At 38.6% G+C, this 25,445-nt stretch overlaps 3 protein-coding genes across 5 annotated transcripts in view; 2 read left to right on the top strand and 1 right to left on the bottom strand.

Moving 5' to 3' along the window:
- The window catches only part of dnajc13 (DnaJ heat shock protein family (Hsp40) member C13), a 36,339-nt gene extending 35,822 nt beyond the window's left edge, over positions 1–517 (bottom strand). For 2 of the 3 annotated variants that reach the window (XM_028005173.1, XM_028005177.1), the window contains exon 1: positions 485–517. In XM_028005173.1, coding sequence (XP_027860974.1) covers positions 485–510 — 26 coding nt within the window. In that variant the 5' untranslated portion in view covers positions 511–517. The remainder of the gene's footprint in view (positions 1–484) is intronic. The other variant, XM_028005172.1, reaches the window with a different exon arrangement.
- A 1,323-nt stretch (positions 518–1,840) lies between these two features.
- lztfl1 (leucine zipper transcription factor-like 1) lies at positions 1,841–11,682 on the top strand. Its single transcript, XM_028005307.1, has 10 exons — positions 1,841–2,095; positions 2,395–2,519; positions 3,869–4,063; positions 5,854–5,911; positions 6,161–6,232; positions 7,916–7,981; positions 8,069–8,146; positions 8,360–8,536; positions 10,077–10,180; positions 10,300–11,682. The coding sequence occupies exons 1-10, from the start codon at positions 2,093–2,095 to the stop codon at positions 10,316–10,318; spliced, it is 897 nt and encodes a 298-aa protein (XP_027861108.1). The 5' UTR covers positions 1,841–2,092; the 3' UTR covers positions 10,319–11,682.
- A 10,209-nt stretch (positions 11,683–21,891) lies between these two features.
- LOC114136901 (C-C chemokine receptor type 9-like) lies at positions 21,892–24,293 on the top strand. The gene is made up of 3 exons (XM_028005306.1): positions 21,892–22,043; positions 22,166–22,221; positions 22,974–24,293. Exons 2-3 carry the CDS (start codon positions 22,171–22,173, stop codon positions 24,009–24,011), a joined length of 1,089 nt encoding a protein of 362 aa, XP_027861107.1. The 5' UTR covers positions 21,892–22,043; positions 22,166–22,170; the 3' UTR covers positions 24,012–24,293.
- Positions 24,294–25,445: the final 1,152 nt, after the last annotated feature.

Genomic DNA, 25,445 nt, shown 5'->3' with positions numbered 1-25,445 from the left:
GGTACAATCTGTCATCAACAATCAAATATATTAAACCAAATTTCAAGTGAAGTTTACAGTCAAGTATGTTCAATATAGTATATTTGGAAATAAGTTAAATCTCAGCTACAATAAATACCATTTAAATTTTTTAAATGATCAAAGTATATGTTTATTCCTAGATTTTTACCAATCAAGACTTTCTAATCACTTTCTAATCATTATTTCTCCTAGTTTTGAAGTTGCATCACACATTCTACACGTGTAATTTATTATAAGTACAGATATTTAATTGTTCTGACCTTTTTATTCTACAATGCAATTACTATTTGGCCTCTTCCGAATAAATGTCTTTGTGTTACTGATGCCATGTCATCAAAAATAGGTGCAACTATCCCAAGACACAGTCAGAACAGTACAGAAGGCTTAACATGTAAGATCACAGAAAAATAAGCAAAAATAACCAACACCATCTGATCCTTCTCTTAAACTGTCAGCAACTCACCGCGACTGAAGATATAGAGGAAACATCTTGGCCTCTCTTAATGACTGATCTGATACACTAAAACTCAAATGGAACAGCACAGAGTGGTCACGTTATAAGGCATCTGCCTGGGTGACAAACCATGTGCTGCCTGTTAGACTAATTCAATTACAGCAAGAGAGGCATGAGGAAAAGAAAAGTTTGCTTCTTCTTTCCCCCATTTGAATCTCCCCTTAACAGGATGGAGAGTGAAGCTCTTTAGGCTTTCGTTAGGATGAGAAGGCTTTCCCACTCAATTACTGTGAAAATTTGATTTGGCTCAGGTAAAGTTGATGGGGTTTCTCTAGCACAAAGACAGTTATTTTATGTTTCATGCAATCATTCAAATTATTACATTTCTTATATGTAGAGGAATTATATTGCAAAAGTTGTTTGTCATTTAACACAGTGGTCCCCAACCCTGGTCCTCAGGGCCACTGCCCTGCTTGTTTTAGGTGTTTCCCTGCTGCTTCACACCTGAGTTAAATGAATAGGTGAATAACTGACTTCTATAGCAATTACAGGAATGCAAAAGAAGTAATGCAATCATATGAATCAGCTGTGCTGGAGTCCGGACTCGTCAAAAACATGCAGGATAGCGGTCCCTGAGGACCAGGGTTGGGGACCACTGATTTAACATATGCCCTGCAATGGAAACAGATACGGCCTCAAAGTGAATAAAATTGGTTATTGTGTGTCATGGGACTATTACTAATAGGATTAAAAGATCCACGTTGCTAGTCATTTTTTCCTGCATTACACTGCCATCTACTGGTTTCTACTGTAACCTGCGGCAGCCTTGCTTACCAAGCCAAATAAATAACAATGTAAATAAGCAAAGCATACACAGATTTAAAAACAACAACAAAAACGTAATAATGTTAACATAATGTTAACAAACTAATGTATTTATGCAACCACACAATATGCTAATAACAATAATGATCCCCAAAACACGAAAAAGTATGTGGTTAATAATAATAATAATAATAATAATAATAATAATTCACGAATGTATTTTGGTTAAAAAAATGCAGTATTAAACATGTGATATATGAAAGAAAAGAAAATTGCAATGTTTATGCTACATTAGCGATAAGTACAAAAGCGATTGGTCATTTACCTAAAAAGTTACATTTATCCCTTTACATATACAATAATACGGATAGAAATTATTTTTACGCTTTATATTGACTTCAGGCATAAAAATCCGGAATTTTACATTAAATAATTCATTTTTAGCGAGACTATTTTCTCGTGTTACAACCTGTCCGTGATGCCCATGAACGCACCTCCCGTAACCAAGGTGATGACGCTATATTCCGTTACCAAGCCATTCTCAAGGCAAACACAAGCTGGTTAGCTAGGCTAGCAGATCTCCAGGATAATCTTACAGCTGTGGCATAGCGGAAATTTTGCTCAATTTGTTTACTTAAATAAACATATAAAAGATTTTACTGGATTTCGAACTCATCATATCGACTCTGGCTTTTAGTCTTCCTTGCGTACGTTGTCTAAATTAGATAGATTCTGCTTCTTTTCTTTTGGGATCAGCTCAAGCTAACTTAGTTACGTTGCAAAACAGCCATTATGGTAAGTAGCTGCTGTGAGCTTCGCTGCTAGCCTTCTCTTTCCTTGTAGAAATGCCGAATGAACCTGTTTTTAAATAAAATGCCATTAGAGTAGAACGCTATAGCTAGCATGCAGCTTTATGGAATTACCAGCTCATGTGGAAAGGCCCTGTAACATATTGGCAAGAGGAAATCCTCTTCAAGTTAGCTAATAAGCTAATTGGTGTTGCTATTACATCAACATCCTGTCTTCATATGAACCTCTTCTCCCCCTGATGCACAATTTATTTGCTAATCTGTTTTCTTCTTGTCTCCACAAAGGCTGACTTTGGGTTTAACGAACACCATCAGTCTGAAATCATCAACTACATGCGATTTGCTCGTTCAAAGAGGCTGTTAAGGCTCAAGACTATTGACTCATGTTTTGAGGAACTCAAAGACAGCAGGTGATTAGTCATAAACGTCTCCGTCAGTGGGATCATGTACTTTTATTTAGATGTCTATGCACATCCACAGAGAGCTTGTACTGGACAAAGCAATGGTGTGAAAATATTGCCTTGTAATACATTCATATTTAATACCAATTGTATAATCACACACTGAAGACAAATTTCAGTACCATGTGAGTATTCACACTCCCTGATCTTTGTCAGCTGTTGTTACTTTACAACTAAAAAAATGTAATTTATTTATCTGAGCTTTTGTAAGATTGTTAGAGAACATCAGTAAACAAAGCATTGTGAAGATTACAGTACAGAGCAGACAAGTCAAAAGAAATCCCAAGCTATTCAAAATATTTTTGGCAGCATTCCATGACAGCTTGAATTAAAAAGAGGTCTACTTAAAGCTTTTAAGTTAATATTTCACTTTTTGAAGTCGATCAAGAACTATCAAGGAAATGTTACTCTTTTATTCCATGTTGTCTATTAGCCATGCCTAAAACTAGAAAAAAAGGTAAAAATTGTCTTTTTGCATGGTCTTTCTGCTGCCTTGCACCAAAAAGAGGTTCAAATCATAGCTTTGAGTGTTTCCTCATGGACTTTGGATGCTTCACTCCAACTTCCTCCCACAGTCCAAACATACCTGTTAGGTTACTCTAAATTCCCCTTCGGTGTGAAAGTCCATGCTTGTTAGTCCTGTGGGTCTCTGTGATGGACTGTGATGGACTGGTTACCTGTCTATGTAGTTTAATGACCACTAGGCACCAGCGACCCTACGTAATACAGTGCAGACGACGGATGGATGGGAAAACATCTACAGAATTGAACATTTCTGAAAAAATAAAAAAACAAAAAAAAAACCCTTTGCTATTTTTACTCACTAAAATTCCAGTTAACTGGAACTGAACGCTTTGTCAGATGAGACTGACAAAGTGTCAGTCTCATCTTATTGGCAACAAACACACCATGTGGGCTTGGCATGAAACTAAGAATGAATATATGTAACATCACCTGAACAGTGGAAGATCTGTGATACTGTGGGCCTGTTTCTCATCTAAAAATGTCATCATGAACTCTTTGAAATACTAAGAGATAAAAAAATCTAAATAAGAAAAATTAAAAGAGGAAATATAGTTTAATTGAATCTTTTAGCATGGTAATGATCCAGAACTTATGCCCAAATCAACACAGATTCATATCACCAGACACAAATCAACCTTCTACCATTACTATATCCAAATCCAGATTATTTGAAATTATGCAAGAGCAACAAAAAAATATCTTTATCATGGGGGCAATAAGTGAATGTGTACGGCTCTGTACATTAATATTTCTGCCTGATTTTCCGTCTGAAGGCTGGTGGAGGACACCTTCACAGTGGACGAGGTTAGGGAGATGCTGGACGGGCTGCAAATGGTGGTCCGGGGGGAGGTGGAGATGGAACTGATCGACACTGCCCACACTAACGTGCTGCTTCTCAGGCAGATTTTCTCTCAGGCTGAGAAGTTTTACCTTCGACTCCAGAGTGATATCTCTGAGCTGGAGAACAGGTGAGCTGAAAAGACTCTGACAGCCAGCGACGGGAATACTCACACTGGCATCCAGACAGTCATAGCATGGGAAGCTGTTAGAATCCAAAAGTTATAATTGTACTCACTCATTATCACTGCTTTGGTGGACATTTTTCAACCTTTCTCATCTTTCTCATATAAACTCTAAGTTAACAATAGAGCCTGAAACAGGCAGCCCTTTAAATGTTAACAGTTACGTTGATCGGTACCACATTTTACTTCCTCTTCAGTTCTTTTCTGATCCAGATCTCTTAACACGTCATTCACCGGGTAAAAAGGTCAGCAGTCTTTACTGATCTACATGCGTGCAACCCAGGTTTCCATCGTGTCGGTTTCCCTTTAGATCTGCAATTGGTTGGCCTAAAAACCACAAACTGTCTTCTTTTTCATTGCATTTTCAAATTCATTTTTGTAGGTTATAAGGTACATATTTATTTTGGTTTTACCTCGTAAATGAATTTGTTTGCAAAAATAGCTTATGTTTCAGAGATTAATTCTCAGAAGGAATTGCCTCTTATTTAAATATTTTTTTTAATGCTATTTTATATCTTACCAGAAAGAAATGTCAATTGAAAAGTTATTCCAAACATTTCTACTGCATCATTGTGTCTAGACAAAGGTTACAGATTTGGCCATGAGTGGCAAAAAGTTTGGAAACCTCTGCATTAGTTCCTAGAAGAAAACATCACATCAGAATAAATTTGTTTTTGAAGTAAAACCTGAAAACTAATATCTAACGCAGACATTTCTGTATTAAAAAATGTTTTGTAATTGTTTTAACTTTTTGTATTGTCTAACAAACATAAATCTAACAAATACAATATAGCAAATTCCCTTTTTGAATGGAATGACTGAAATAAATGTAACTTTTCGATTATTAACAGGAATGGGCAAAACTCGATAAAGTGTTTGAACAGTATGAGGAAACAATGTAAAGTTAAACTCCCTCAGTCAGAGGCATCTTTGGAATCACTGTAATATTGACTGCTACAGTAGATCCTTCCTACCCACAGTTTTAAGCATCTACAACAACTCTTTTAAGAAACTTAGAAAATATGACTTATGACAGCATTTAAATTGGATTAAACCTCCCATAAGCCACCCATTTTCAGTGATACTTGCTTAAATTAAACATATTACATAAACCTCTTTCTGTTCATCAAATTTAATACTGAAGGCCTGTTTGATCTGACTACGAGGTTCAAACTTACTGAACTTAATATAACTTTTGCCCTCATGACCTCTCACCTTATAAAACACAGTGTTTTGATGAAGATACTTTGTTTATAGTATAGCAGGCACATGGTGGGTGGATGAGCAACTCATGAACCCTTTTTGTTTTCCTCTCCAGGCTACAGCTGTACGTGACTGAATAGGTGTCTAAAGCTAGGAAAACGCCCCTGGTGATAGGGCTAGGTGTCTTCAAATGCTTTTTAAAAAACCACATACAAGCTTTGTAGAGAACAGTGTTGCTCACCACAAACATGTGTCTTTACAACATAAGTGCTAAACTGCCATCAGGACCGAGGGAGTTCACTTTTCCTTTGCCAAACATTCACGACCGCCAAATAGTAGATTGTGGGGTTAGCACAGATGAACATCAACACAGAGGTTATGCAACTGTTGTGAAATGAATGTCTTATCAGTGCTTCAGTGTTGCTCGCAGATTGTGGTATCAGTTTACACTTTTTAAGCATGTAAGCTTTTTTTTATCCACTTAATTTTTCAGTTAATGAACATTTAACATCTTTTTTCTCTCGCCCTTTTAGGGAGCTGTTAGAGCAAGTGGCTGAATTTGAGAAGACTGACTTTAAAATAACAAATAAGGTTTGCAAAACACTTTCTTCTTCAGACATCAGGCGAAATTCACCTCTTCTCAGATTACCTCCCCCAACATTTTAAGAGGTTTTAAATGTCAGGCTGCCTGGCCTATATTTGTAGAAGTGTGGTTCAGAAGTCACGCGTCATTGAGGTTCACCTGTGGTTTTATGTTACTATGTCTAAAACGAATAAATAAATGTTGCAGTGCAATGCAATGCTTTTGCATGACTGTATGAATCTGGAACTCATTTCTAGATAAACCAGGAAACAAGTAAACCCATGTTGGCACCACTGAATGAGGGTGGGGTGTCTGAGCTTCTTAACAAGGTAAAACAATTTTTTGTGTACACTGCCAGCCATGGTCATCATAGCCATAATGATGGTTATGAAGTTACGGTTTGAGATTGGTGATTTTTAACATGTAGCATTTGTGTTATTGTTGCCTAGAAAGTTGGACCTTAGCTAAATGTTTTTTTACATCAATCAGTAAGACCCAGGCAAAACTGTGGTGGTGATGATTGACCACTTTTCTCATCAGAAATAGTCGAGCTCCTGTAAACTAGTTGGTTTTCTGCAACAGAGCTGATCTCTTTTTGTATCATTAAGATTGTATGGGTTATGTTATTAAGGGTTTCAGCTCCTATGGCTAATAGGTCTCTGGCTAAGTCACAAATGACACTCTCTTAGTCACTTGTGATTTTTTTATCTTTTTTCTCTCACCCTTTTAGGGAGCTGTTAGAGCAAGTGGCTGAATTTGAGAAGACTGACTTTAAAATAACAAAATATTTTAAAGTCATAGTAGTCACTTGTGGCTTCTCTTAGTCACAAGTGACTAAGAGAAGCCATTTGTGACTGGAAGACTAAAATAATTAGTAAACCTAACCTGGAGTGAGCTGACCGCTGAGCCCTGGATCCTGGAGTTTGACATAGTCCAAAAAGTACCAAAAAGTCACTCTATAAGGGATGTGGCCCCACTAGCTGCACAAAGACACATCAGAATCAGGTGCAATGCAGGCTGGGTGCCTTACAAGGTCCTCATCATGACAGCTTCTGACAGCATGTTTGGGGTTATTTTCTTTTCTTGGAAAAATGAACTGTGGCCGAAGTTGTCCTTCTTCTTTATTGTTCCTCTCGGTTGGTACAACGCACCAGTACCACTGGTTGCTTCTCTACCCAGTAGCTAACTTGCTTGACAGTTAGCTACTGGGCTGTAGTTGAACGTCCTCCCCAGTTTCCTTTCATCAGATTTTACCTTTAGAGTCAGATGGTTGAAACTTCGATACATTTTAGGTGATTTTTTCCCCCAGATTTATATCTTGTTTTAATTGTATTCCCTCAGTGCAGCCCTTACCTCCAGACTAGCGGCAGCAGCAATTAGCAAACACCTGGTGAAACTGCACATCTGATGAGCTCATCATACGAGCTACTTCTGTCCAATTCCTCTAAGAACGATTGTCAAAGGCATAATGTGGAGCATTGTTGTGATGGCGTGCTGAAGACAGAGTGTTGGAAAGAGTAGGAGCTTCTTAAAGAGACGGAGGCCAATTTCAAGGTGTCGAATTGTAAAGTCAAAAAAAGTTATGTTTGATATAACAGTAGGTAATGATAGTAGATTACCTACCGTTTTATAACAAAAGTAGGTAATGCAGTTATAAAATGGCACTATGTGCCTGGAAAATACATAATACCACCCCTTTAAACAGGACAATAAACTGCATAAACTAGCTGTGGATTGACAGGGTAACATTAAGCTTCTGGAAATGCTTTGGACCAGAACCCTTTGAAAATATATAGATTGTTGTTTAGAGTGTCTGTCTAAAGCAAAACAAGCAGTTTAAATTAATTACCATTTCTTACCATTTCTGATAACAAGAGTGGTCAGATCATCAAATGCATCATTCATAGTCCAACATTAATGGCATCTATACCCTTGATGAGCGTTTGTTGTCCTCTGGTTGCAAAGTTCAATAAAATGCTCAGACCAACAAATTTATTTTTATCCTGTTTTAGGAAATAGCGAAACTACAAGAGGAGAATGATAAACTGAAATCCAGACTGCGGACTTTAGAAACACAGGTAAAAAAGAGACCTTTTAAACTTAGTACTTTATCTTTCTTAGTTAGCAAGTTGATAATTTTCTTTGTACATGATTAATTTCATCAGGCCATGAGTGCACTAGACGAGAAAACAAAAGCAGAGAGAGCTCTGAAGGATCTCCAGAGGACACAAGGAGAGCAAAAGGTTTTGCATTTAAAATATTTTTCACTACTGCTTTCCATTTCCTTTATTTTATCTTTACTATTTGTTTTTGATTTTTGTCATGTGCATTCTTACCACCATTTGCTATGATCTGCATGGTATGTATGAATCTGGATGAACTCTATAGATGCTGTTTTGCTGTGGTATGGCAGTGATTGCCGGTTGGGCCATAACTAGTTTTCTTCTACATTTCAGCTTTCTGCTCAAACAAAGGAAATCAACAGCCTGGAGGACACAGTAGCAGCTCTGAAGGAGGACTATGAAAGATCGCTTAGTGCCAACGCTGCATCACAAAAGGATCTGAAGGAGAATCTAATCACTGCCAAGCATGAACTTCTGCGAGTGCAGGAGCAGCTGACCTTGGCAGAGAAGGTACCTGCTGTAGAGCCTTTCTCTTTCTGATAAATTAATGCAACAAGCACTAATAAAGTTGGACTCCATGGACTCATCTTTTGATCCGCACAGAAAATTTTGATTCAGTCTGTGAGAGCATCATAACCACAGATGAGACACAAGTAGAAGTCGCCCTTAAAGATCTTCACATTTTGTCTCTTTATTTGTAGAGGATGTTTCATACAGAGAGCTGTAACACAAAGCGCTGTAGAAATGTAATTTAACAGAGCCCTGTTCTGTCTATTAAACAGGCGTAGCAAGGAAAGCATTAATCAAAGAGGCATTCAGGATCTCCATGGTAGCTCTGCAGGAGCTGCTCAAGTTGAAAACCTGATCACAAAACAGCTACTAGTCATTCATCAACAAGAAAATCCTGTTTTCAGACGCCATGTGGAAGAAGCTGCTCTAGTCAAATTGATTTTATTGACCTACATAAAAAAATTCCCATGTGGTGGAAAGCTTATTTTAACAGGATTAAGCATAGTGGTGGTAGCTTCATGTTGTGAGGGTGCAGTTTTTTTCCCAGTAGATATATGGCAGATGGTAGTAGAAGAGATTAAATCCAAGTATAACGGGTTAGAATGGCCCAGTTAAAACCCAGACTTGGGTACGACATCAGCTTTCTAGCTTTCCCTAACTGATATTCACAAACACTCTACAATAAATCTACTTGAGCTATTTTTGAATAATTTCAGCTTATTCAAACTGGTAAAAGGGTTCTACAAAGTATTTACTCAGGGTGGCTAAATACAAACACACCCCACAACTTACAAAAATATACATCTCCAGTTGGTCGTGGTAGATGATGGCTGCTAACACTGAACCAGGTTTTTTCCTGTTAAAAGGGAGCTATTCCTCTCCACTGTCGCTACATGCATGCTCAGTTTGAGGTAATGCTGTAAGGTCAATAACTGGATGCAATCTGTTGGTGGTTCCTTAGATAGAAACGTTTTAAACTAATTTGAATAATAAACTGAGTTTAATACACTGATAACTTGGATCAATTGGAATGTATTTATATGCATAGAAATAAGCTGAATTGAAACTGAACTTTAAAAAACATTCTCCATTTTCCTTTTACTTCAAAATTGTGCACTACTTTGTGTTGATATATTGCATAAAAAGAGGGAAGCTTGTTATTTTAACACAACAAAATCTAAAAAACAAAGAGTTAATTTTTGAGATCCTGTATTTTCAATGTTTATTCTAGTACTCTAAGCCTTCCTCTTTTTGACAATGGTATGGAGGAAGCAAGACTTTTCCATGATCATTAACATCATAAGATCAGACAGCTGACTTCATCTCAGGAGTTTTGTGTTTTTCCCTTTTACCTTCGGTGTTTTTGTGCGTGCAAAATGTCGTGCAAATGAGAGTTATTTTCTCCTGCACTTCCCCCTGTTTAGAACTGTTTAGATCACATTTAAAGTTCAGACTTAGTGGGTTTTATAATATAATTGTAGCGTTATTGTTATTTTTTCTTTCCCCTCTTAATGTTTTGCCATTTGTGGATTATGTGTAGGAGTTGGAGAAGAAGTTCCAGCAAACTGCAGCGTACCGCAACATGAAGGAGATTCTAACCAAGAAGAATGAGCAGATAAAAGAAATTAGGAAACGATTGCAGAAGTGAGTTTTCCCATTTACATTGATATCCTAAAAATAACACAGTCCTCAGTTACTGTGATGCATCTTCGATGACGTTTATCAGTTTTGTTTACCATCACGTGTTTTGCTTTTTGTTCCAGATACGAGCCAGACGACTGAGGTTTTGTATGTTTTCATTAGAAAGACGGACCAAAATTTTTCTGACTGATTTGGGACAAGAAACTACCACTTTCGGTGTTTTTTATTTTTATTTCTGCTTTATCTGGCATTCTCTGTCCCTGATAGCTTTACTAAACAGCAGGTCAGCTGGGGAAACCCATAGGTGAATACGCAGAGGATCTGATGACATGTGTTTTTCTTATGGGAGCTGGCAGATTTCCCTCAGTGCTCTATGCAAAAAGCAGCATTTACCTGTTTGAAGGGGCCTTGTCCTTTTGCTCACCTGGACAGAACTATACTGCCTGCCTGAAGCTTGTAGTCTTAGTGTGCCTTGCAAAACTATTAAAAGCTCTTGAAATGTCCACATTTTATCAACATGTTTGGTTGGGGTTTTATATGCTAAATCAACTCAGCAACAGTTATCCCAGTCAAATTTAGTTCTGTGCTTTGACTATTCCACTTTATTGTATTCAATTGTGGCTCCGGCAGTATGTGTAGTGTCATCCCTGACCCCAACAAACTCTCTCACACCCACATCCTTCAGCCCTATGTATTTCGCAGGCTCTAAGAGGTTGTCTTCAAGTATTACTCCATGTATTATCTCCATCCCTTTCAACAAAAAAAATTATTTTTATCTTTATCCCTGACTTATCTGCTGTGTTCCTTGGTCTTCATGATGCTGTTTTTTCACCAACGTACTCTCATTGACATCGGAGGCCTTCTAAGAACAACTGGATTTATGAGATAAGAATACACACAAGTGGATTTTATTTACTACTCTGGTTTTCCTAGAGTTTGCAGAGGGGTCTCAAAACAAAAGCAAGCCACACCTTTTAGATTATTTTTTGGAAACCATTTCAGAACCACGTGTTTTCCTTTTATAGCACAACTTGTGTCGTTTTATCTCAAAAAATCCCAGTAAAATACACAACGTTCAAAATGTTGAAAAAGGAGTATAAATAGATTTGCAAGGCACTGCATAAGTCCCAATGCAGGACATTGTAAGTAAATTCTCATATTTTGCTCATCAGTCTTAACTTTAGCAGCACCTTACAGTCCAAGGTCCAATTTTAAAACAAAGTTACAAGTAAACTCCAAACCACTTTCCATTTTAGGACATTCTTGCTTATCTAAACATTTGATAATATTAATATTTCACTCTAAAATATTTCCAATAATCTGTAATTACAATGTATCTACTATTACATATAGATGTAGAGGGCCTAGAATATTTTTGGTGTTGAATCCTTGCATATTTTTTGTATTGCTGTACATACATGATTTTCATGATATAAAATGCTCTTGTAGAGTGTGCATTTAACTGGTTTGTGAAATTTTAATGGGTTAATAAAAATGTGACCAAATGTATGTTGTCATTTTTTGTTTTAAATTTAGTGTTTTAAAAAAAGAGTAGAGTAGAAAGAATACAGTGAGCTGTGAGTATAACAAAATAACTTAGATTCAACAAGAGGGCGCCAAATTGCAAAAATCCATGGAGTGTGAAAACATTTTATTCCACCATGACTACCATTTTGATTGATATCAAACACTATGTGGATGTTTTTGGTTTTTTATAGCTACTGTAGATCTTCATGCTGCAACCACCACTGAGTATAGTAGTCCAAAACGTTATTTCACAATAAAGCTCTAATTGCACTGTGATTAAACTGTTATTAGAGCAGAACGTATGATTTTTATTGTCACATCATATCAGATCTAATTAGTAATTAAGTAGCTCTTACAGGATGTCACACTTCCTCTATTCTTGAAATAAACTATGAGGAAACTACAAAAGATGATGTTAGACCTAAGTAAAATAAGTATCAACTTTAACAGCTTAAATTACACCTGCTCCTTGTTCTTTGCCACCTCTTATTTTCTGAGAAAACATTGTGACAAATAAGCCATGAGAACTGAGAAAGTGACAAAATAAGATGCAAAGTGGTCAATAGCTAGTCAACTGTCATCTCTTCGTTGTTTATACTGAAACTAAAAAAGCCACAATGTCCTGAGCTAAGCTGGTGTTAGTTTTGCATCGAGTGGGGGAGCTGCATGCTTGATGTACAGTGCCTTTCAATAATACTCCTACTAACTGAGCAATGTAGAACAAAAAAACTTTTTATGGTGTTTCACTGGGATTTTGTGCGATTGGTCAACATGAAATAGTGCAGAATTTTTACGTGGAAGAAAATAATTTATTTTTCATGCATTGCATTCAGATCCCTGCGGTGGAACACGGTGGTGGCAGCAAAGCTTTTCTTCAGCATGGACATTGAATGGATGGCAAATCTTAAAAAAATTTAAATGCTGCTTTCAGATGTTTTTTGTTTTTTTTTAATCTAATGACTAAATTTGAGCTCTTTTATAAAGAGGAATGTGTAAAACTTTCCACTTGGTCAAAATATGTCTTCACATTACAATTGAAATTGCACTGAAAGGCGATTTAGCCTAAATACCAGAATCAACTTTGTGTGCATAAAATTTAAGAAATTTATGTTTAGTTTCACAAGTTCACATCATACAAACATTAAATAGAAACGTATAAACTTTAGATCAATATCTACACCAAGCATGTTTTTTGTTAAAATAGTGCAAATAAGTTTATTTTGTTTTACAGGAGAGTAGCAGAGTATCCTACTTATAAGGTATTGGTTGTGGTCATCAGAGAAAGAGCCTGAGGCAAGAAGCGTCTGTGGCGGCTGGTTTATGCAAATAGAGCTCTGATCTGAAGCTAGAAGAAGTTTGTTGTTGTAAAGCAAAGCTTGAAAAAGTTTGAGGCGTGTAAAAAGTTATTGAAGAAAGAGGTGCTGGAAACAAAATAATTCATAACAAAAAAAGCTTTATCACACAAATTTGTCTATCTGTGGAAACAAAGGGCCTAAAAATTTGTACTAGCGCTTGCATGTGTGTATGCAGCTGAACCAGATGGGGGAAACTGATGATAATTTCAGATAGGATGCCACAGCCTAGCAGTTACAATCTTCGTGCATGAAATAAATCACAGCGAGCAGATACAGGAAGTGGTAGCAGCCTTCTCTCAGTACCAAATGCAATCTTTTGTATTGCCGAAAGCTGTGACAGTAACAGTACTTTCCCACAATATGGGGCAACAGTTAATAAATTCAATAGTTGCGCACTCAATTCAGAGCAGCTTTCTGCTTTCTGACTTGGCATCAAAGGGGTTTTCTCAGTTTCAGTAGCAGAGTAGACGCTTCTGTTGTTTGGTTTTTCAGCAGAATCACAAAGCAAATGTTTGCTAGCTAGGATTTCAGCAGAATTTCAGGGGAGAGATACAGTGGAATTTCTTCTTTGATTTTAGTTAAAACAAACAAAAAAAAAAAAAACAGAAAGCAAAAATGTGTGTTTTACTTTTTGTATGAAACCAAGTGAACCCCCTGTTGAGCAGAACTTACTCATCTCAAGTGCATGCTTGCTAGCATGGCTGGCTCTTTAAGGTGCTTAGTTCAGAAATCACTCAAAGCTGCAAAACAGAAATAGAAAAGATGATCAAATTGTTTCATAAGTAAAATCAATTGGAAAGCATGTCTGACTGAATTCAAATGACCTTTTGTAATGTGTCAAGAGATGACATTTGTTGTGAACCAAATCAGTTTCTACTAAGAAGCATCAGATGGTTGTTGTTTCCATATTTCCTGATTCTCCTCACTTGTCTCTTGTTTTCATCTTCATCTTTTTGACCCTGCATTCTACTGACAGAAGACACCAGTAATCTAGTTTTTAAAAGGTTTAAAAACTTTTAAAAGCACCAAGCACTTTTAAAAGGAGGTGCTTGGTATTTGTGCCATAAAAAACCAAAAACAAAACAGCAGATTAAAATCAGTGTCTCTGAATCCGGTTTTGACTCCTTCCGAGAACAATTGCATGTTCTGATTCATGTTTTGTTTTAACCTTTATCATGAGTAATTTTTATTCTAAGTAGCAAAGATGTCATCAACAAGATTTGAAACTCAGTTATGCTGAGTTTCAAATTCAAGTTGCCATTCTCTGTACAGATCGTTTCTTTTGTTTGAGTACTTCAAACAATATCCTACTGGTTATTCCTACTGTCTAAAAGCATTAACTCCCCCTTATTCTAGTGCTGCAAAATGAAGCACAAACAGCTGCTCCTAGGAGTCGCCTCATTAGTAAATATAGGCCACATTTATGTATTTTAATCTCAGTTTAATTTCAACAGTTCTATGAAGGCCTCTGAGGTTTGCTAGAGAACACATAGCATCATGAAGACTAGAAAACACAACAGAGAGGTCAGGGTGGAGGCCTTTTAGATGTTTAAAGCAGGATTAGGTTATTAAACAATATCCCTAACGTGGTATGTCATCATCTGAAACAATTTGGAGCAACTACACACCTACCAGCACATCTAAACTAAAAGCCTGAGCAGCCAGGATTAATCAGAAAAGCTAAGAGGAAGCTGTTGGCTACTCTGGAGGAGCTATAGTGAAGGAGTGCTCAGGTATGGGTAACCTTTGAAAGGACTTTTATGATTTTAGTTGTGCAAACTGGTCATGGAGAGGAGATACTTCTGTTCAGCAAGGACAGACCACCTGGTTAGAGTTAGTGGGAAGAGATGGAGCTAAATACAAAAACTTTTTGTTGGATTCTACAGGAGGGTGGACTGGTGTTCTTCTCTACCTCTAATAGGGAGCAGGCTGATGGGATCCAGCTGGTGCTCATCGTCGCCAATCAGCGAGGACCTTAAGTAGGAGCAGCTTCCTTGAGGCAGATGCCAGATGATTCTGCTCTGGTACACACTAGCCTTTAGTGCTGAGCTCTTAGTGATCCGACTTGTTTCTAACTCCTATCCCATCTCTTTCTCTCCATAGAACCAGCTACTGACGCTCAGACTCACCTGGACTGTTTGTTCCAAGCTCGATTCCTTCCTTCTTCTCACTGCTTCTCTTAAGGCATCGCCCCTGGATAACGTCTCGAGCATTACAAAGCAGCTTGTTTGTCCAGCCTCAGTCATCTATCAGGACACATCCACCTGGAAGCACCAACAACAGAATTCTGTCAACCTCAAGTACTGCAGAATCCATGTACCCACCGCCGCTCATCTCAATCGTCGGACTCTAAGCTGCTGCAAAGTCTTCATCAAAGTCTCCAACGCTTACTCCTCGATCTAACCACTCACCTTTCTTCTCAGTTCCTCCAGTCCCTTCCTGCTGTCTCAGATCAAAGCCTCTCCAGTTTCTCCATTAGACTTTGCGTATTTAGTAAATCAGCTAAACTGCTTTGTGTATCCGTAGTTGTTGCTTGCCTTAGCCCCTGTAAGCCCTCATTGTGACACTTTTGCAGGAAATTCCACTGTCTTCACAAGAGCCTGTAAGTAATGAAAAGCAGAGTTTGATCCTAAATGTACAGAACAGGTATTTGTCCCAAGATGGGAACTTTCAGAAATTCAGTGGGATTGAAAACAATCCACAACAGGGCAACATGTAGACATGAAAAGCTACTGAAGTTATAATTCCTTTCATTCAGCAACAGACACCATGCAACTTAGGCCTTTTGCTATGACGTACAGCAGTCTGGTTCATCAAATCCTTCCGCTTTCATTGCCCTAAACTGATGACTAATATATGCATCTCAAATTCTTGTCACCCCTTAGAATTGTGGAAGTTCTCACAACCTCATTTATCAGAGAGGTGTCAGCATTTGTTTGTTGGGTAAATCAAAACCACTCTAAAAGCTGCAACTGGATTTCATAACCATCATGTTGCAACAATGGGTCAGATAGATTTCTGTTATTCCCCCAGGATTCTCTAGTCCAAACACTAACCTGTCTGTGTTTTATTAACCAATAAGCAGTTGACAGGGATGTAGAAAAAACCCTACAAACACAACAAAAAGCAGACTAAGCAGAAAATGGACGAAAATACTTTTCAAAATACCTTTTATCAACCTTCAGTATTTGCTGACTGATTTGTAAGCCTGCCACTCTGATCTACGGCAACAGTGGGCAGTAAAAGACACATGTGGTATTTACATTTATCTGATCAGGACACAGGAATTTCCCCATTAGATCCCTTAAATTTCCAATCACAGAGCTAAACCAGAAAACAGTGAAAGTCTGGTCAGATGTAAACCTGGTTGCTCTTTTTAACCAGTTGTAATGGTTCATGTTTCATCAGACATATTCAGTGAAATTTGTTTCATGCTATAGAACTTAATGTCAGAGCTTATTTAGATGCTTATTGTAGGCAGGAGTCTAAGACCAAATCATTTAGCTTTTATTTGACAACGAATTGAGTCAGTTTAAAATCGCGGGAAACTTTGTAAACTTTTTTTTATTGTGCCCAAGGAAAATGTTTGTCATTCTTATAAGGCACTTTAAAAGTTAATTTGTAGAACACAGTGGTCACTGTTCTCATAAAGGGACAGGCATGGTCAACAACAAGGTCAACAACAATACTTATGATGTGGCATTTAAATTATACTCAGCTGAAACTAAGGGGCCCAAAATAAATTAAATAGCTCCCCACATCATTACGCCACCATTACCAGCCAGAACCAACGGTAAATGGATCCAGGATTCAGGTTGGGTACTGATCCTACCATCTGAATATGGTCGCTGAAATTTAACGTCAAGGACTTAAAAGCCATAATTTTCCAATTTTGGTGAGCGGGTGTAAACAGCAGCTACAACTTCCTGTTCTCAGCTGCCATGAGTGGCATCAGAGTGGTCTTCACTGCTCATCTGCTAGCCAGTCAGCTTCAGGGTTCAACAAGAACATTTAGAGATGGTGTTTTGCATACCTAGGTTGTAACTAGTGGTTGTTTGCCTTTCCCTAATCTTGAAACAGTCTGCCTATTTTACCGTGACCTCTGACATGAGCGAGGCATTTTGACCAAACAAATGAATCAGAAAATCCCAATTCTGATGAACTCTCTGAACTTCAGCTTGCCCTGTTGTCAATACATCCATATCTGTTGATGCTATCAGGAAGAAAGTTAGTGTTTCTTCCAGGCAGCAGTAGTTTCTAAGAAATGTTGTTAGCCTCTTCAACCTTGCGATCGATGATCTGGAAATTAAATTAAACTCTCTTGACGTTGGATGAAGAAAAGCTGATTTAATTCTGATGTGAATTCCCTGATCACTACCTTTCCAAGAGGTTTGAAGGTAGATTCCACATAAAACTCCTACTGAACATCCTACTTATTGGTGAGTAGCAGAGGATAATTGCTTGTACATAAATGGGAGCATAAATGGAGATTTGGTTTCTGCCAATCTTATATTTCTGTCATTCAAATTTTGCAGATCAAATTTATGCCAGCATCTTCAATGAAAAAATATGTTTGTTCAGGCAGCAGGAGGCACTACAGCAGTGACTGGCAGCCTCTATTTCCAGTTAGTGTTTTTGCTTTTCTAAGCAGAAAGAACCAAGAATACTCCTGGTGCACATGTCTACTTTATGCCCACTTCACAGGTCTTACTCAGACATTGGTTCTTGTTGAAGGTGACCATTTATGACAATCCTTATTTACAGTACATACAAAGTCAAAGACTAGGAGAGCATAAAATAACAGTGACCGGATGCAAAATTAAACGGTTTATATCCACAATTTGTCTTTGAGTGATATAATTTACTGCTGTCAAAAGTCAGTCCTCAAAAGGTCATTGTCCCAATTGTTAAGATATTTCAGATGGTTCAACTCAAATGAGTGGATTATTAGAGAGATCCTGCAGAACTTGTTTACATGCATGGACAAACTGGCCATCTGTAAATTCAGGAGAGTTCTGTTGTTTTAATTTTTGTTTTAACTTGCTAAGAAGAAGATGTAGAAGAAGCAATGAGTATAGTAGCAGTGTAGCACTTATGAGAAATGAATATGCAATAAAAAGTTTAAAGAAAAGGGTGGGACTAAGAAGGTGAGGGAAACAAAATTGAGATTTAGAGGCTCAATTCGCCAACTCATGGAAATATTCAGCACCAAAGCTAGCAACAGCACTCCGACACAAGTTTGGATATATGTTAGAAACATCCCAAGAAATCAGTAAAGAGGAGCTGTGATTCAGACACATGGGCAGCCTCAGTGTAGTGAGGCCACCAGTGATGGCCTCACTACACTGCCATGTAGTGAGCCCATGGCAGTGTAGGAGCTGCGATTCAGACACATGTGCAGCCTCAGTGTAGTGAAGCCATGGCAGTGTAGGAGCTGTGATTCAGACACATGTGCAGCCTCAGTGTAGTGAAGCCATGGCAGTGTAGGAGCTGTGATTCAGACACATGTGCAGCCTCAGTGTAGTGAGGCCACCAGTGATGATGGATGACAGAAAGATGAACAGGAACTCCCACAGACTGCTACAGGGTGATTAAGTATAAAGAGAGAAAAAGAATGACTTGCTGGCTGATGTTATCCGTTTGTGTCGGTCAGCACAATTACAAAAGAAAGGTAATAAATTAAAAGTAGTAAGAAAACAGATGCACTTTAAACATTTTAGGTGTAAAATGCGACATACTAAGAATTAGACAGTCACTTCTTGGAGGTTTTAATCTCATCATCTAAGTCATGTTCAGCCTATTTTGAGCTCCTTTCAGAATTACCTGTTTTATTGCATCTTGTCACGTTAAATCCAAAATAAGCTGCTGCTGGCCACACACCCCAACTCAACGGTTACACTCGCAAGTGAAAATGTCTGCAAACAGATTATACAATTGTATATCTTTGAAAAGCAGAAGTAGAGCCTCCTGTACAATCAACAAGAATGCAGCAAGTGGTTTCTGGATGGTAAGTCAACAGCAGCCATTGCAGAGCTCATACAGAGGTAAAACCAGCTGATCAAATGTGCTGGAGTCAGCGCTTGCACTGCTTTTAGAAGCAGTAGAGACCCAAATGGAAGTACAAAGGTCTCCCTTTAAATGCAAAGATGACTCCCACAGAAAGTGGTTCTGTGAAGAAAACCATACACTGTATTGTACAGTATGTTTAGCTCTTACCCAACCCACTGTGAGCAATCCCTTCAAAGTGGAATACATCAGTGCTATCAGGGTAATTTGGTGGTGTATTATTGAGCCATAATTAAAGTATTGTGACACTTGTGCTGTGCCAGGGGTTGATAACTTCCCACATACTAAGGTCAGTCAAAGTCTAAGGCTGTTTTATAGCCCCAGTTTGTTCCTAAGGAGTAAATTCAACCATGAATTGAATCAGATAGGCTGGAACAAGCAGCCCCATAAGTCGATGTTATATGTGGGCTTACAGAGAAATATATTTGGGTAAGTTTTTACAGATCAATTAATTGGTTATGGTAGTGTTCATAATAAGCTATAAAGTGTTTAGAAATCTATAATTTGATCAATGAATATTTTCTAAAATTGGACTTGGTACTTCTGTGCATTTAGGACATATGCTAATTTTCTAGAGTAGAGTTTTCTGTTTGCCTTTTCTAACCACTGGTTAAAAGAAAGCAGTTGGAAATATGCGTGCAGAGTCAGTAAGATAGAAAGCAGTTAGCAAATTGTGTCAGCGTTCAAGTATTTTCCCAGGAGGTAAACACTGATCTGATCATCACTAAGCCGTTTCCCTGAGCCATTCTCTGATCAAAACTGAGAAACGCAACCAGATTTTTTTTTTTTTAATCTGAACCTTAGTCTAAGGAGGTGATATCCCACACGCTCTTTCTCGTGCACTCAGTGTGTCACATATGCTGAAGCAAAGTCGGGAAGTGAAACTTAGTGCGTAAACCTCCTAACCCTGTTTGCTCACAAGAGATCCAAACCAAAAAACGAATTTAAATACTTCTTACTTTGTTTTTTGCTGTCTATGTGATCAAAATGTGTTCACCCCCACAAACCTCATCCGATGGTAAGACAGGGACTTTCTTTGACATCATGATTTCGTTTTTCATTGTGGTGAGCCAAATGGCGTATTTTTGTCAATAATTTCCTTTTGTTCTTGGTACTATCAAATAAAAGTTTTCCTTCCTCTTCCTCTTAAAGTTGCATTTACAGGACTTCCCAAAGACAGCTAGAGGGAAAGGTGTTGCATAACATTATGACTACTGACAAGTGAAGTAAATAACACTGACTGCCTATTAGTCAGTATCTAACAACACTGATGAATCAACAATGGGTTCACAGGCATATGAAAGCAAATTTTGAGCCTGATTGCCATGTGATTTTGGGCAGTGATATTTAAGACAATAACATTAAGCTGTCTAATATTTGAGTTTGAACCTTAATGTTGTTTTTCCAGCACCAAACTATCTCCTTTTTCGGATCGTTAATGTTATCTTAAAATAGACCACAAATAGGTAAAATATTTCCTTTCAGGGACAGAAGATAACACATGCACATCCTCTGTATTCAAACATCTGTCTAATTGCTTTACATAGCTACACAAATGTCTTTGGACTACTGAACAACATTGAAATGCTCCATTCCGACCTTTAAAACAGGTCTTCTTAGAAATGGCTCCCAGGAGGAAAACTTAGACATCACCCTGTCTACTGACCCTTTCTGGCTCGTTCTAGGGAAATCCAAGATGTTCCCCGGCCAGAAGGATATATAGTTACTGTATAAATGACAGGTGGGATATACTTGGAAAAAGTCTCCAATTAGAGGTGTCTATTTGGTATCTTGATCGGATGCATAATCATCATCCGTAATGTGTGGATAAGTGACCAAAATACTTCTTTAGAACCGCATCCCAGGTCTAGTTGCCACCATCGACTCTAAATACCATTAGCAATACAGCCCATAACATTTCTTTCCATGTTATGTTTCCAAACCCCAAAGAAGCATCTTAAAAAATAGATATTGTACAGCAGTTTGTTAGTCACTGATTTAAAGCGCTGCTGTCCATGTGAATTCTTAATGAATAGCTAATACTAGTAAAGATCACCACATTTTGTATGCACAGCCATTTTGGATACTGTACAAAGGGTCCCTTGGCTAGTTTCAACTTTCACCATTTGGAATAGGATTCTGACTTTAGGGTGGCATTGTTGTAATTTTTCCAGTTGGGAACTCGGGAAGTCCAGTGTTGATGTACAAAAACACGACGCACATTAGCTGTGCTAGTTTGCTAGCATATGTTTCTTGTGGTGTAAAACCAACTTTCCATGCTAACATAACGCTTGAATTTAGTTTCATAATTAGACTTTTTATTTAAACTATCTAAATGATGTAACATAAAATTAAGTATTTTTAAATCTAAATTCAAGTGTTTAGCTTTACTGTTGCTGTATTTTTAGGCTTTTTAATCTTTAAACCAAAATATGAACAACTCAGCTTCTGTTTTCAGGCATCAATCAGAACTTAGTTTTCAGTTTCACAAGTGAATATTTTGCCGTGATAAAACCCTCACCTTTGTAAACATCACGTATCAAAACTGAACAAAGAAGACCTGATTAAGAAACCCTGCTGTACTCCCATCCTGTTGGCTGTACTTCTGTAGGTAAAGTTTAGGTGTACAGTTGTTGTGTGAAAGTTTTCAGAAATACGCCTAGTAAAAATTGTTCTTTTGATACGTAAATGTTTTCCCCTTGTATTCAGCTTGAACTGTTATCTCAGCAATAATGGTTTTGTGTTGTTTTTCTCTGCTGGGCTGAGACAGAGATGTGGGGATAAACGTTAACACGTGATTTTGTGGTTGAAGAGAAACCATATAAGCAAGTGAAGATGATTAAGTCGACAGCTGTTCAACACTGACAGGGACGTACTTCTGTCTCCAGGTTCCTCTTTCTGACATTTCTACAAACTGGGTAAATCTATTTAAATTCTTTAAAACAAGTTTTTAAAATGCATTTCTCTAATGTGTAACAGTTGTTTTTTTTTTTTTTACACAGTGTTGGTTAACTATTTATCCTTTTCTCCTTCTTTTTAGGTCAAATGGAATTAACAACTGCTTCTATGCCTCTAGACACATCTACTGTGTCCACTGTAAGTACCACTACGATAAAAACCTTTGAACATTTTAACTAAAAAACACTGACTGCTTTTCTCTAGGTGATGTACTGTGTATCTGAGTGGACTTAACAGTCTGTAGCATAACAAGGCGAGTCTTATTGTGGTATTTCATTGCATTGCTCTATAATTAATAAAACTAACCCAATTTGTCAAAAAAAAAATCCATGTTCCTTTTCAATCATTACTCGTGTTTGACAGCAGACATGTGCTGCGCAGTTAAATGCCACAGGCAGTGTCATAGCCATGTCGGCAAACAATGGAAAATCAAATTTTCCATTGTTTGTGAAAACCTAAGCCCCCCCACTGTTTTATCTCTGCCCTACATCTAAACGTTGAGCTGCTGGGGTATTGAGTTCTGCAGCGGGCGCCCCTTTCTTGAGCCCCTCAGGATCATTCACCCCCTCAGGCTTGGATAGCAGCAGGAAACAGTGCAGTTGTGTGGTTTCTCCTGCACAGACACAACACCTGCACCTGACAGCGAACTCTTGGTTAGAATGTACGTCACAGACAGCGTTTGATGTACCTTCACTATGTTCCCACCAGATGTGGGTTATGTTGTGAAACCCTCTGCTGTTGATGGGTTGACTTACTTACAGAGAACAGAAAAATATGCACCACAGAAAGCTACAACATCAGTGGGAAAGGCTTAGAGATAGTTGTGCAAAACATCTTTACTGTCTTATATAAAATACTTGTTTGAAACTAATTAAGAAATTTGCCAACAGACTCCTGATTATGACGGTTGGCCAACTGATGAAACCGGCATGTGTGACAGACGTTGGGTCAGGGACTTTCGCAGCCAGTATGAGCCACCTCTCTTCTGGATCATCTTCATCCTTGGGTCTGTGGGTAACCTGCTGGTGGTTTGGATTTACCTCACCGTGCGCAACCGCCTTAAAACAATGACCGACGTGTACCTGCTGAACCTGGCTGTGGCAGACCTCCTCTTCCTGTGCACGCTGCCCTTCTGGGCAGTTGACGCCATCAAGGGCTGGGATTTCGGGAGCAGTTCTTGCAAAATAGTGTCTGCTCTCTACAAGATCAACTTCTTCAGCAGCATGCTCCTCCTCACCTGCATTAGTGTGGACCGCTACATCGCCATCGTGCAAGTAACCAAAGCTCAGAACTTCAAGAAGAAGAGGTTGTTTTACAGCAAACTTGCTTGTATCTGTGTTTGGTCTGTCTCCATTATCATGGCTCTGCCTGAGTTTATCTTTGCTGAGGTGAAGTTGGACCCAGAGGAACAATCCTATTGCACTATGGTCTACTGGAACAATGCATTCAACCGTACAAAGATCCTGGTGCTGTCCCTGCAGATATGCATGGGTTTCTGCCTTCCTCTGCTGGTCATGTTTTTCTGCTACTCTGTCATTATCCGCACACTCTTGCAGGCAAAAAGCTTTGAAAAGCACAAGGCCCTCCGTGTCATCTTTGCCGTTGTGTTCATGTTTGTTTTCTCCCAGCTTCCTCACAACACCCTGCTGATTGTGGAAGCCACGCAGGCAGCCAATACCACAATTACAGACTGCGCCATTGTGAGTCAAGTTGATGTAGCCGGACAGATCGCCAAGAGTCTCGCCTTTACTCATGCCTGCCTCAACCCCTTCCTGTATGTCTTCATTGGAGTTCGGTTCAGGGAAGACCTCATGAGGATGGCTAAAACTTGTGTTGGTGGTAAAGGAGGGCTTATTAAAGTCCAGGCAGTTCCCAAACGTCCCTCTATCATGTCAGATACTGAAACTACCCCAGCCCTTTCCATATAGATGCCTGTTTTCCAAAATACTACACCTGAGACCTGAGCCTAGTAATCATATTTTAAATTGTATTCCTGATGCATTAATTACCACAAGTAGATGAACAATAACATTTACAGTTATGAAAACCACAAAGATGTATTCATATTCTGACAATTATGGACGTATTTGTTCACTGGAACAACTGTATAAACTGTATTAAAATGTAAATATTGTGCTTTTTTAAATCTTTCCATCATGCATTTGTTGCGTGCATCTGTAAATGTAAAAAAAACCCATTAAAGATCCAAAGAAATAAAAAAACAACTTGTTTTTTCATTGTGCTTTAGCCCTGCCGAACAAAACAGTAAACGGAAGGACTCAATAAATGAATGCAAAGTGATGAGGTCAACAATATCCATCCATCCATTTTCTGTTCACCCTTGTCCCTAATGGGGTCGGGAGGGTTGCTGGTGCCCATCTCCAGCTACGTTCCGGGCGAGAGGCGGGGTACACCCTGGACAGGTCGCCAGTCTGTCGCAGGGCAACACAGAGACATACAGGACAAACAACCATGCACACACACACTCACACCTAGGGAGAATTTAGAGAAACCAATTGACCTGACAGTCATGTTTTTGGACTGTGGGAGGAAGCCGGAGTACCCGGAGAGAACCCACGCATGCACAGGGAGAACATGCAAACTCCATGCAGAAAGACCCTGGCCGGGAATCGAACCCAGGACCTTCTTGCTGCAAGGCAACAGTGCTACCAACTGCGCCACTGTGCAGCCCAGGTCAACAATATATTTTTGAGAATGTCTTCGTCTGCTTTCACTGGTGTAACGTATTTTGTGTGGTGGGTGAAACCACACAAAATAATGTGGCTGCTTCAGTCCACAATGTTTTCGATTTGACTTGACATCCGCTTCGTGTAGTGCCAGTCTGGGTCATACTATGTGCTGACACTTTTCAATTGTTGGAGCACATTTGGTTATGACTTGGCAGTTTCACTGTTTGCCAGTTTACACACTGATGAAAGACGTTTCTCATATTGACCTCTTAACGGCTGCACCTCAGACGGAAGACAGACAGACACACAAGTTCAAAACTGGCCATGTTTGGTGCCAAGTGTACTCTGACACATAGGATTTCAGTTTCACCAGCTTCAAACTACAGTAATTGGTGTAGCTAATGCTTGTAAGCAAAAGTCTAAAAAGGAAGTTCATTGCTAGACCTTGCAGAGAAGAAGGCAATTCACTTGTTGACCCAGTATGTCTACGACGTTAACCCATGTGAAAGTACTCACCATGTGGCACCCTGAGTCAATACTTTGCAGAAGCATCTTTTGCTGCAGTTGCAGCTGCAACTCATTGCAGGAACATCTTTGAACATCTAGAGGCTGATCCCCCCCGCACCCCCCCCATTTCTCTTTAAAAATAATCCAAGTTCAGTCAGATTGGAT

Source organism: Xiphophorus couchianus, chromosome 21 (genome assembly GCF_001444195.1).
Source record: "Xiphophorus couchianus chromosome 21, X_couchianus-1.0, whole genome shotgun sequence".
NCBI classification, from domain to species: Eukaryota; Metazoa; Chordata; class Actinopteri; order Cyprinodontiformes; family Poeciliidae; genus Xiphophorus; species Xiphophorus couchianus.
Note: the sequence above shows the minus strand (reverse complement) of the source record. Positions and strands in the feature narration are given on the sequence as shown.

Excerpts from the sequence above, each read along its gene's own strand:
- LOC114136901 (XM_028005306.1), top strand. The coding sequence starts at position 22,171 with ATGGAATTAACAACTGCTTCTATGCCTCTAGACACATCTACTGTGTCC. Across the intron at positions 22,222-22,973 it reads ACACATCTACTGTGTCCACT|ACTCCTGATTATGACGGTTG; the intron begins GTAAGTACCACT and ends ATTTGCCAACAG.
- lztfl1 (XM_028005307.1), top strand. Across the intron at positions 2,520-3,868 it reads GAGGAACTCAAAGACAGCAG|GCTGGTGGAGGACACCTTCA; the intron begins GTGATTAGTCAT and ends TTCCGTCTGAAG. Across the intron at positions 7,982-8,068 it reads TGCGGACTTTAGAAACACAG|GCCATGAGTGCACTAGACGA; the intron begins GTAAAAAAGAGA and ends TAATTTCATCAG.